This window comes from Tupaia chinensis, unplaced genomic scaffold, assembly GCF_000334495.1.
Source record: "Tupaia chinensis unplaced genomic scaffold, TupChi_1.0 Scaffold000098_2, whole genome shotgun sequence".
Lineage (NCBI taxonomy): Eukaryota > Metazoa > Chordata > Mammalia > Scandentia > Tupaiidae > Tupaia > Tupaia belangeri.
The window spans coordinates 2339326-2352970 of record NW_006159561.1 but is presented as its reverse complement, the minus strand read 5'-3'; the positions used below and the strand labels follow the sequence as shown (position 1 = coordinate 2352970).

General features: G+C 38.1%; 1 protein-coding gene across 1 annotated transcript in view; it reads left to right on the top strand.

Moving 5' to 3' along the window:
- DCC (DCC netrin 1 receptor) overlaps nucleotides 1-13645 on the top strand; it is a 521919-nt gene that overhangs the window by 499621 nt on the left and 8653 nt on the right. Inside the window, exon 23 of the mRNA XM_027769938.1 lies at nucleotides 13373-13515. Within this exon, the coding sequence (XP_027625739.1) occupies nucleotides 13373-13515 (143 nt within the window). The remainder of the gene's footprint in view (nucleotides 1-13372; nucleotides 13516-13645) is intronic.

Sequence of the window (13645 nt, the reverse complement as noted above, 5' to 3'; positions counted from 1 at the left end):
TCCCTTCCCTCCCTCCCTCCCTCCCTCCCTCCCTTCCTCCCTCTCTGGTCAAATTAAAATAAATTTTAAAATAAAGTTAAATAAAAATTATTCTTTAAAAAAAATAAGAAGAAGAAGAAAAAAGAAAATCATGATGGGCATGTGTATGTGTGTGCCCAAAATCCCAGGAGGAGAATGAAAGAGAAGGGGATGCAGAGTGGGCATCCCCCCAGGGGGTGATTTCTCACTTTCTCTCTTACTATCTCTCTCTGCTTCTCTCCAGCAAGTACATGTGCCCTATGGAAAAAACTTCTTAAAAAATTTAAAAAGAAAAAATATGATTTCTTTGAAGTTTTACCACTAGGATATCAGCAAAGATGAGATCATAGTTTTTAAAGCCTATTTTTGTAGAGAACAGAATTGACCATTTTTCTACCAAGAGCACAAAACATCAAAATCATAGTAACTTTAATTAATGAGCCCAAACTCATTGCTACTTGTTGAAAACAGGGTAGAAAAGTTGGGGAGGATATTGAAGAATTAGATTTGGACAAAGGATTAAAATGTCCCTTTTATAACAAAGTATCCCAAAAGTCATCTGGACTATTTATGAAGTAAACTGAGGGGCACTTATAACTTAGACGTTGTATGATGAAAAACAAAGTCAAAGTAGATCTCTTAAAGTGAGTAATGGAATAACATGAAATCGACATCTTTACACTTCAATGATAAGAACCTGCCGATAAAACACAGGTGTTTAGTTTCAAGTTTGTACTTTTGGGTTGGCTTGCTTTGGTGTTTTGTTAATATTCCTGAGGTTTAGGAACCTCAAAAAATTATCAAGATAAAGAAAAAATGATTAACCTTGTCTAGTAAATTCATTTCTCATGATCATTGGTGATTTCCCTGAAACTTGTTTTATTCTCTTAAAATTACAAATCCAGAAGAAGCAAGAACAAGAATTATTAGTGCACAGTCTCTGCAGCCTCATCTGCATGTTATTGCTTTTGTCTGTCTCAGTCTTATTATTGACAGGAACAAATTCCAGTCCAGTATGGCGCCTGTCAGTTCTACTCGCTGTAAGTTCGGCACAGGGTAGGTCCTAAGAACAGAATAACATACTGGGCAATGTTTTAGTCCTCCTTTTGTTGGACTTCTTAGCAATCTTCTGCAACTTCTTAGCCATACTTTGCTTAGTCATTTATTTTCCTAACATCACTTTATACAGTAACTAGTTTACAATGCTAGCACCATTTAAATCCTTCTGTAAGGCTCTCTTACCCACTATAAACTACAAAATAAACACTTCTCTTGTATAGAGGATTTTTATGGTTTTACCTGATCTGTACAATATTTAAACTTGTGTATCCAACACAGGTTGTCACTTTCTCTCTTCCAGTGTTTTGGGAACTGTTATTTTCTTTGATCACTGTTAAATTGCTTCTGATGTGCCCAATGAATTCAGGAGTTAAATTTCAATTTGCAAGGATATGAAGGTACAACAAATCACAAATAGTAGAACTAAGAAAGTACATGTCTTTATAAGTGAGATTACTACATCTTGGTATTACCTCAGGGTAGAACTAGATGACTTATTATATTATTATTTAGTCATTCAAACAAGTCGGCTAATAGCTTCTACTCTCAGAGGGAGATAATAAGCTGATAAAGCTATCAGCATCAGTGGCCAGCCAGGCAGCATGGTGATTGAGATGGCTGGATCCCACATGGCCAACTGCACAGTTGGAGTCCTGGACTCGGTGAGCCACTGGGCTCATATGCATGTGTGCCCAGAATCCCAAGAAAAGAAAGGAGGAGAGAAGATTGCAGCATGTCCATCCCCCCTGGGGTGCTTTCTAACACACACTCTCTCTCTCTCTCTCGCTCTCTCTCTCGCCCTCTCTCTCTCACTCTGTCTCTCTCTTTCTCCAGGAACTGCATACATCCTATAATACATGAAAATATACATCATCATCAGATTTGAAGGATGTTCTAGGAAGCAAAAACACCCAACCTATCCTGGTGTATGCATTGGTAACAAAACTCTTTAGTAGAAAAGCATTTCTTGGGCCAGCCCCATAGGCTAGTGGTTAAGGAAAGCCAGATCCCACATGACCCACCACAGTTCAAGTCCCAGCCCTGGCCCCATGTCTTGAAAAACAACAGGAAGAAGAAATAGAGAAGTTATTACATGACCACACCCAACTGGGAGTGAATTCTCTCTCTCCTTTTCTTTCTCTCTGGAGCAAATACATGTCCTCTGGCAATTTGGGGGGGGGGGCATTTCTTATATCACCTTTTCTCTCATTTATCTCTAAAAATGTAAATAAACACAAGATGGGAAAGGTAATTAGTTACTAACAATTTGTCATTAATTAAATTATTGAATCTTTTTTTTTCTTTTTCTATAACACAGAATAATGTTGGTCTGCAAGATGGTTGTTGGTATCTAAGAAAAGTATGGAGGATAATGTATGGGGAGAAATATTCCAAAGGGAAGAAGGGGTGCAAAAAAGAGGAAAGATAGCTAAAGAAAATCTGTATTATTCAAACTAAAGCAAGAGATTAAACCATATGTAAAACCGTATGTTTATTCTTTCCTGGGACATCAGAAGTTTTCATTTCTGTGATGCTATGTTTACATTGGTTCATCACTTAGGCAAACACAAGTCTAGCTGTCCTCAAAATGAAGAGGGTGTGGAGTGCTCATTTATTCCTGTTCTTTCCTCTCCCCCTCTTCCATCACTTACTATGACTGTTCTCTCCTCTCCTTCAGTCTCACTCTCATTCTCTCCTTCCCTCCCCAGCACTAAGCTTGGTCCACTTCACTCTTCTTTTGACTAAAGCCTACTTTGTAGAATTTTCTTTTTATTTATTTTTGTCTAAGACAGAGCATGTAAGTTAATAATAGATGTCTTGGATTCAAGCTCCGCTTACCAGTTTAGTGGCTTTGAGTAAGTACCTTATCTTCTTTGAAATTTAATTTTCCTATCTCTATACATTATTGATATGCATTATTAAAAACTTTCATACTACATAGCATATAAGAGAATGTGGGTAGAAGTGTTTTATTATATTTTATGTGCCGGTGGAAGGGAGTGGGTACCTAAGTTTTACCTTTTCTCTCTTTGGGTTCCAGTTCATGGAAATAATACACAGTGCTGATAACCAAACGGGGATCAAGGATTCCAGAGAATCATAGCTTTATGAAACGATTGAGTCAGAGTAACTGGGAGGCCTCTTCATCCCTCCTAAACTACAAGACTGCTGGGCCCAACAGGAACTGGAAAAAATTAGTAGAGACATGCCTTGCCCTGCTAGAGTCAGACTTTGCTTCATTTGTTTAACAAAGGCATCTTTTAGGAGATTCAAAGCCATAGAGTTTGGGATCTGGCCTTCAGGAAGTTCAAGGCCATAGAATAGGGGTTACCTATGCCAAGCTTAAGCAGTTTAAGCTTTTGAGTAGTTTAAGCACATTAATACTGTCCTCTCACTTTTCACAGAGAGATGACCCAATGACTGCTACCTTAATTGTGACTCAGAGTAGTCCCCTCCTTCACGGCAGTAGAAAGGATTAGAGAGACAGGCAGTGGCCTCTCATCAGCACATCACAGTGGGCAGATGTGTAGTTTCCTCTATCTTCCAGGACAAGGGGAACAGTTAGGGGAAAAAAGCACAAAGCTTCTCTTCTTAGAGGTGGCATTTATGTCTATTTATCAACCTAAAATTCTTTAAAACTGATGCAAAAACTTATATGTTTGAAATTCAATCATGTATGAGGAATGCCTGGGACTATTGTGTCTAAGTAAATGTGGATGCTCTCTTTTTTTCAATATTTGTGAACATGAAAAGGTAAAGGGTCTTACAACATTTCCCATACATATTTCTTACCCCCCCCATGAGCTCAAAAGCTCTTTACATGTGAGAAGTATAAATGACTATCTGACACTTCCTTATTCCCCCAGATAACCTGAGCACAGACTAGTTATTTAATAATAAATACATGTAAGAAAAATACTATGGTTCACATGGAAACTAGACTCAGGCCTTTTCATTTGTCTGGCATCACAGAATCAGTCAAAGACAAAATAGATCTGAGAACTCAGTCATTTTAGTCCATTTTTCTGTTGCTGTAGCTGAATAGCATAGACTGGGTAATTTATAAAGATTTATTCAGGTTATCATTTTGGGAGGTCAAGATCAAAGGACAGTATCTGGCAAGGGTATTTTCTTTCTGATGAAGACTCTCTGCAGTTTCAATGCATCACAGACCATCACATGACAATAGGGCAAGAGCATGTGTCTGGACTTGAATTGCGATAGACTACGTGAGAGTCCGGCTCCTTAACCACCATGCCACCTGCTGGCCCCCTCTCCCTCTTTTTATAAAGCCTCATTTTTTTCATTCATGGGCTCTGATGACTTTATCTAATCCTGATCCTCCCAGAGGCACCATCTCTTAATCCCATAGTTGAATTAACTTTCCATCCTCTGATATCATCATGATAGCAATCAAATCTCAACATATGCAATATTAGGGGACATATTCAACCCACGGTTTTTCAAAACCGCCTATTTTAACTTTATTTACAAGGCTGACAGAGTGAAAGATAAAGTAGGAAAGGGTAAGCAAGGATGTGAGCTAATTTTAAAATTAAAACTATGTTACACGTTGGCCTCTGAGCTGACCCAGGTGAGGCTGCTCATTCCCTTCCTGCTACAGCCTCGTCTAGTGTTTCTCATTTTACTTGGGAGAACATTCTGCAGGGAGATACTAGCAGGGGTTTGCACCTGGCAGTCATATATTATGCACCTAACGAGCAAATGAAATGTTTAATAACTGTACTGTGAAAACGAAGCTTAACACAGTTCTGCTGTGGCTGCTCATCTCCACCTGATGCACACCACTGGCCCATCTCAGAACACCAGCATCATTGTATTTTCTCCCCTTTAGTGGGTCCTGCTGAGGAGATAACATTAAAACCAAAGTGGTGTTCACTTAATTAGTCGTCTATTGGTATAAAAGCATTTATGTAGCGCATCGACATTCGACAATCCACCAAAGGGTTGCTGAAATGCTTTTCCAATGTATACCCTGGGCAGGGAAAATTCTGTAGTGGTTTTAGATTAAGCATTTATAAATTTAAATTTTTCAGTTAACCATGGATCACAGAATGCAATATGGCCTGTTTTTGGTTAAACCATGTTTAAAATAAGAAAGCAAAAACGTAATTGTCATTAGAGCTCTTTATTAATCATTAAAAAAAAGACAAGATACTTTTTCTTTTCCTATAAAGCACTGTTTTAAAATCCAATTATTGTAATTTATGAGTTAAGTAGTCACTTGCTAGAGATTTTTTTGTATTCATTTTATCAACATATTAACTAATTATTACTAAATTTTAACAAGAGACAGATTCCAAATGTAAAGTTAAGTACAGGTAGAATAGCTATCATCTTTATTGTACAATTTTTATAGTTAATAGCTTAAAGATTAAATTGTTTAACCTTTGTTGATATGAAGAATCCAAGATCCAAAGAAATCGGGCTATTTAGCCCCAAGGTGACAAAACTAATACTGTGTCTAGTTCTAGACTAGGACGCTTCCTCAGTAGTTGGATATTCATTTGACCACTATCCCATGTTTGGAATTTATTACATAGGTCATACATTTTTAACTGTCATGGAAAAATAATAAAGGAAGAAATAAAGCATTTTTGTTATGACATTCACTTTGTCTTTAGAGTTGGGAACTCCCTCATTTTTCTAGGTCTGTCTACAAAGAGAAGGTACATTTTTCCAATTCCTCAGAACCTCACTGTTAGTTTTCTCTCTGCACAACACTTTCAGATGTGCTTAGCTCCCTCTCTCCAAATGAGATGCGTTTTCAGGAGGAGCAGTTATTGTAGTGGGTAAGGCACTGGGCTACCACGTGGCTGACAGTGATTTGAGTCCCAGTCTGGTGACCTGAAAGTCATGCCAGACACATATGCATGCATGCCCACAATCCCAAAAGGAGAATGGAGAAGAGATTGTGACATAGCCATCCCTCCCTGAGGGGATTATTTCTCAATTTCCCCCCTCACTTTTTCTGTCTCTCTCCAGCAAGTGCATATGCCCTGTGGCAAAAACTAAAAACAAAAAAGTATGAGTTTTCTCAATCACATTCTGTAAGTCATTTCTGATATTTGGGATAGATTTCTGAGGATCTTGACTGTCAGGTTACTATTACACTAAAGAAGAAGCTAGTAGCCATGAGAGGGATTCTTTTCATCTTTGTCTTTCCTTTTGTTTTGATACATTCTTCTGGTAAGACTTATGAATGTTTTATTGAAATCATTCATGCTTAGACTAATTATCACTGTAAGTCCAATATTCCACTGTAAAGAATAAAATATGACATCTTCCCTGTAGGTTAAGGACCTAAATCTATTGCATCCAGCAGGTGGCATGGTGGTGAAGGGGCTGAACTCCCACATAGCAGATTGCAGTTTGAGTCCTGGAACCAGTAGCTTGAAAACTCATGCTATGCACATGTGTGTGCATGCCCCAAATCCCAGGAGGAGATGGACTGCAGCATGGCCATGCCCCTAGGGGGTGATTTTTCACCTGTCTCTCTGTCTGTCTGTCTGGTGAGCACATGTGCCCTATTATAAAAACCTAGAAACAAAACATACAAAAAAACTAAATCTACCAACATCGGAAAAGCAGTCAAAGTTCTATCATTTTATGTCATTAGAGGACAGAGTTTAACATCCTGAAGTACCTTTTTATTTGTTTGTTTTTATTTTTTGTTTCCCTAATTGTTACTATTTAAATAACTTCTTTTTTTTTTCTTTGAGAAGTTTTTGCTATAGGGTATGTGCCCTTACCAGAAAGAGAGAGACAAGAAAGCAAGGCATCACCCCCCGAGCGGGGATGGCCACACCACAATCCCTTCTCTTCCATTCTCCTCTTGGAATCTTGGGCACACACACACATGCGCCCAGCGTGAGTTTAAGCCACCAGGTCCAGGACTTGAACTGTGGTCAGCTACATGGGAGTCCAGTGACATATCCATTACACCATTTGCTGGTTCCAATAAGTTCTTTAAGAGGGTAGGATTGTGGTCTTTCTCCATGTATGAAAACACTCCAGGGCACAGCAAAGTCTATCAGGCCCTAAGAAGGAAGCACCAAGAATAGGTGAGGTAAGGAATATGCAAACAAAGTAGTTGACTTTTCCTCCTTTTTTTTTAAATAATTTTTATTTGTATCTGGCACATAGTAATTGTACATATTTATATGGTGCAGCATGGTATTTCAATACATGAATATAATGTGTGATAATCAAACTAGGGTAATTAGCATAGCAATCTCCTCAAACATTTATCATCACTTTGTGTTGAGAATTTAAAACATCCTCTTTTAGCTATTTTGAGATGTACAACTGTAGTCACCTTACTACACTAAACTTATTTCTCCTGTCAACTGTAATTTTGTACCTGTTAACCAGCCTTTCTTTCTCCTCTTTCCTACAATCCTTCCCAGCCTCCAGTAACCTCTATTTTACTCTTTCATGAGATCAGCTCTTTTAGCTTCTACATATGAGTGAGAACACGTGGTATCTGTCTCTCTGTGTCTGATTTATTTCACTTGACATAATGTCCTTCAGGCTTATTCTTGTAGTTGCAGATGATAGAATTTTATTCTTTTATTGTTTTTGTTTTGTTTTATTTTGTTTTGTTTTGTTTTGCATATTGAGGCTTCTCAAAAAACTAAAAATAGAATGACCATATGATCCAGCAATCTCATGACTGGATATGTACCTGAAGGAAAGAAAAAGAAAAGCCATTTATTGAGGGGATAAACACTGCTGTGTTTATTGCAGCACTATTCACAAGGCTGGCTTTCCCATTGGCTTCTGAAAACAAGATAGAAAGGCTGGATAGTATCCAAGGAAGTATGGCAAAGCCCTGTCTGTATTTCAACTTGGAAAAAGCTATGAAGTAATGAGTTTGGGATAAATAGTCTATCAGAGGTGAAAGACAACAAGATGATTCTCAGTGTCCTTTTCACATCTATATTGGGTTTGGTTGGTGTATATATATATATATATATATATAATATAAACACAATTTAACTGCCAGAGTGCATGTGTGCTCACCAGAGACAGAAAACAGAGAATGGGAGAGAGAGAAAGCACCCCCCATGGGCCATGATTATGCCATGCTCCTTTCTCTTCCGTTTCCCCATTCTATTGAGATTTGGGGCACAGGTACACCAATCATGTTTTCCAAACCACGCAGTAGGCCATGGGGGATCAGATTCCTTAACCATGAGCTTCAGGGCCAGCACTCAGTGTCCTCTTCAGGTTGAACCAAGCTCCCAGGCCTCATCACTAAGCCAAATGCCAGATGACTGACTGACTATTCCTTTCTCATTGGCACATAGAACATACCATGAGACTCATCATTTTAGATCAACTGTTTGGTTGGAATGTAGATACTTTTGCTTTGAGGAAGGGAGCTGGTGAGGTCTCAGGCACGAGGTGAAGGATTACGATGTATCTCAAAATGCCTTTGAAGGATAGGAGGAGTACAGACTGAAAAATCGAAAAAGCAGCCTATTACACATGGTAGGCTACAAGTTCATGAGGAATAGGCACAGTTTGGTGAGCATGTAGGGACATAGGTTTCACCACGTCTGGGCTTAAAAACATCTGAGTTTTAGAGTCAAAACACTGAACTGATATAAATGACAAACATGGTACAGGGATGGAATTATGCATAGCTGAGAGCTTGGTGTCAGCTCCCCAAGCCAGGAGGTTTGCATGAAAATCTTTGTTTCAAAATATTTATTCCCCTTTATTTAAGGGCAGTTTTGAGACCAACGTTGTTTAATTAGCTATGACTATATTTCTCCAGGGAAATTTCTCTCTTACTCTTCTCTTTAACTTTCTTTTCCGGAAAAGAAAAGAAAAATATTTAAGGCCGTTGCGAACACTGGTTAAATCCTGCCAGTAATGAACTCTGGGAGCCTGTTCAAATTCTTTGCCTCTACTAGAATTTTATTGAAATTAGTTCCACCTTGATCTCTGGATCTCCAGGGGCCCCTGTGATCTCTTCAACAAAATAAAGGGGAAGGTCACTAGATGAACTCTGAGAGCCCCAGAGATTCCAGCATTCTAAATTTTCGTGATTTCTATGAATATTTCTTAATAAAAGGCAGTCACTTGAGGTTTAAACACTGTGTGGTCTTTGAGCCGAAACAATGTCTTCAATTCCTTTTGTAAAGCTCAGTGTCTTATACATTGTTTAACAGTACATTCTGAATGTACTTCTTGCCTGGACACTAGAGGAAAATCAGTTATTACAGCAATCTTCTTTCTAATTAGTTTGGGTTCTGGTCCTCCTTAGGCATCCCTGTGTCTTACTATAATAACATGAGTATGGTGAACAAAGATGATACATGCCATATAATACACCCAAGTGTTTGGAATCCTTGGCAGAAAATATAAGAATCTATGTATCTTATGATAACTTGACCATGCCTAAGATTTCAGTTTGCTTCCAGGAAAGGCTGACCCCAAAATGTAATAAAATATTGGGTTGTCAGAAAAGTCATGATGCACTTTTACATAGCAAAAAATTATGTTATGACTGTTCCAACAACCCAGTAAGTGTTAGGGAATTATATAAAACAGTTTGTTAAATGCTAAAAGAATCTTTATTCTTACATGATTTCTAAAACACTGCCCCACTTGGGGTTCTGACATATTAAACTATGCCAATGTCACTTAATTTGTCTTGTAAATGCATTCACGTTTTCTTGGTAGATGTCTGTGTTAAAGTGATGTGATTTTCAGTATGTGTTAAACAACATTATATGTAACAGTCCAATTATAAATTTTTCAGCAGTGATTAAGTTCTTTAAATTTTTCTGAAAAAACTGAAAAACATAAATAAAATAAGTACATTTTATGATCAAAGGAGCCTAGCTCAAAAATGAAATAAAAACTATATACAGAAGCCAGCCTGTGGCATGATGGTTAAAGCAGCCAGATTCCACATGATCCACTACACAGTTCAAGTCCAGGAGCTTGAGAAGCATGCTAGGCACACATGCTTAATGTGCTTGTGTGAGCGCTTAAAGTCTTGAAGGAGGGAGAGAGAGAGAAGGATTGTAGTGTGACCACTCCCCGTTGGGGGATGTTTTCTCATGCTCTCTCTCGCTCTCTCACTCTTTCTCTTTCTCTCTCTCTTTCCAGTGAGTACAATTTAAAAAAATAAATAGCTGTGTATAGCAAGAAGATCTGTACAGAAAGAAGCAGTGGTTATTATGTTATTTCTCTTTTAAACACAGAGAGGAATAATAAGTGGCTCCCAGAAGATGCTAAGAGGAACAGTTTCTGAGACAATAAAGTTAAAGTCAGGTTGAATCAGAATGTCGCAAACATTCTAAAAGGATATACAAAGATAATGCAGGTAACCTAACTCAAAATAGAAATAGTGGTTTGATAGATACATACATTCTCAAGGTTCACTCTTCTTTTTTTTTTGGTTGTAATCTTCAGGCTGCCAGATGTGGGACTTGAACCATGGCCGGCCATGTGGGAGTCTAGCGTTGCAACTACCTCACCTGCCAGCCCCCACTCTTCTTTTTTAAACTTTTATATTTTGTGAATTTGTTTTCTAAACTTTGAGCCTTCACTTAAATAACAATCATAACAATCTAACATATTAGTGTGAATGATGTTAGTGTTCACTATGTGGCAGAGCATCCGGAGGTTCATTCGGTAGCAACCCTCAGCCAAGGTTTTTAGGGTTTGCCTTTGTATTTGGGTTTATGAAAAAGAGGGCACCAGGAACTCAATGGTTATAGTCCGAGGTTAAAAAGGAAAGAAGAGAGGTGAACAGAATACATGAATGGCTTGACATTATGATTTTTGTATGGTTGAAAGACTTGCCTATCATTCAACGGGAGAATGTTGGTAAGGAAAACTGAGCGTAAAGGACAACACAAAATGATTGAAACACAGCACCAGAGCTAAATTTGTGTGGCAATTTTGTTATAGACCAACAACCTCATTCATCATATTAAATTAATGATGATAATTCACATTGCATTATTTTATAGGGCTTTTCTATTTAACTTCCAAATGTGTTTGGTTTTATAGCATAGCATAACAATGACAAGTTATGAAGCTTATGACAAGTTTTATGTTTGTATATATTTCAATATCATTGTAATAAAAATAGTTTACATGAATGTGGGGGTTTATGAAAGTTTGCTTTTTTCTTTTAAACAATAATAACTCGGTCACAAGAAATAATGATACCATAAATACAAGTGGTCTCTCCTTTTCCACAGTTTTACTTTCTGAGGTTTCAATTACCTGTGGTCCATCATGGTCTAAATATATGAAATGGACATTTTCAGAAATGAATAATTAATAAACTTTAAATTACACCATTCTGGCAGTGTGTTGAAATCTCCTGTCATCCCATCCCATCTCTTCTCTAACACAGGAAAAGTAAGCATGGTACAAAAAATTAGAAAGAGGGATGCGAACCAGCAGTTAGCGTAATGGCTATGTCACTGGACTCCCACGTAGTCGACCGTGGTTCGTGTCCTGTACCCAGTGGTTTAGAACTCACGCCGGGCACATGTGCGTGTGTGCCCAAGATCCCAAGAGGAGAATGGAGGAGAAAGGATTGCGGCGTGGCCATCCCCCCTGGAGGGTGATTTCTCACTTTCTGTCTCTCTGTCTGTCTCTGTCTGTCTGGCGAGCGCACGCGCCCTATAGCAAAAACCTCTCAAAAAAAAAAATTAGAAAGAGGGAGAAACTACTGTGTATAACTTATATTACAGTATTGCTATTCTAATTCATCACTGTTAGTCTCTTGCTGTAATAAATTTATAAAGTGAACTTCATCATAGGTATGTATGTAGGTATGGATAGGAAAAAACATAGGATTATGTAGCGTTCAGTACTACCTGCAGTTTCAGGTATCTATTGGGAGTCTTAGGTCGGATCTCCTATGGGTAACTGGGGGTCTACCGTAGATTGTATCTTCAAATTACATTTAGCCTTAACTAGATTTTATTTATATTGCTTCCTTAAGAATCCCATTTAATTTAGATGGGCTAGGCCAACACATTAGTGATAAAAACCTTCATTTGCTCAGTGGAGTTAAATAGATCTTGTAAACCCTGACTCTGCCTGCCAGTTTCTTTTTTTTTTTAATTTTAACATTACAGTTAATCACATATATCTTTCAGTGTATTACATATCTTTTCCAGCATGATTACCATGCATTAGCAGTCAAGACAAAGACATTACTATACACATCAATGGCAGCAAATAACTTTGCTTCTATTTTGTCAATTAAATGTACTTTTTTCTTTTTAGAAAGAGATTTTTGTCATAGGGCATGTGCACTCACCAGAGAAATGGAAGAATGGAAGAGAAGGGATTGTGGCATAGCCATTCCCCCTGTGGGGTGATTTCTCATTTTCTGTCTCTCCAATACTCTCTGTCTCTCCAGTGAGCGTAAGTGCAGTATAGAAAAAAAATCTCTCTTTAGAAAAAAAAAAAAAAAAAAAAAGAATGGCAAAACTCCTTAGTTATGGGAGGTATACTATCTGATTCAATAAGCCTTTATAATGTTTTTGTTTTAGGCAATAGTGACAAAGTTGTGTTGCTGCTATAAGCTAAACAGGATTTATAAGGCAAATTTTAGACGCCAAAAGAAAAGATAGCCTTTTTTATAGTAGACAGAAATGTCATCTAGTTGAAACTCAGCAGTTTCTCAAATGGTTTTCATAAGCATTAGAATATCTTTTATTGTCAGAAACTGTACTGATAAGGACAGAAATATCTTGCTTTTTTTTCTAAAAGATAATTGATAATGAGATTATGTCAGGTTAACCATAAAGGACTTTGTTCTACTATTGCATCTGATACTAATTGTAGACCAGAGCAAACATCGTTTCTAATGCCATAAACCTTCTTTGGTTCTGCTGTACAATTTAGGGGTTATTTTAGGTGGTCTTCCATAGGGGTTTCTGATCATGTGATGAGACTGCCACCAATTAAACCTGTCTGCCACACAGAGCATGATGAAGGTCCAGAGCTCCTCCCAGACAACCTTTTACAGCATGACTTGGATTCTGCTTGCAATTACTTTTGACTAGTGAAGCTTCATCTAGAGAGGTCTAATCAGAATCCGTCTTCCATTCAGTGGGAATGAAAGGAGCCCATTTCTTGTGTCATAATTTGTCTCTACACTGCATAATGAACAGTAACCTGAAATCAGCACCAACCTACAAAATGTGGCTTCTGTGTTGGAGAGATTGCTCCCCACAATGTTTTATGCATTACTTTCATCAGCCTGTATTTTCTATTTCAGGGCCTACTCTTCCCAAGACTCATGTTAAAACAGCCTCTCTTGGGCTGGCTGGAAAGGCAAGATCCCCTTTGCTTCCTGTGTCTGTGCCAACAGCCCCTGAAGTGTCCGAAGAGGGCCACAAGCCAACAGAGGATCCAGCCAATGTAAGGGCCTCCTTGAACTTCATGCAACATCAGGACCACTAAGTGGTGCAGTGTGATACAAGCTAAGCCAATCAGCACTCTCATTTAACCCCCCGGCCATGGTGGTTCTTCTTGTGTTTTTTGTCCTCTT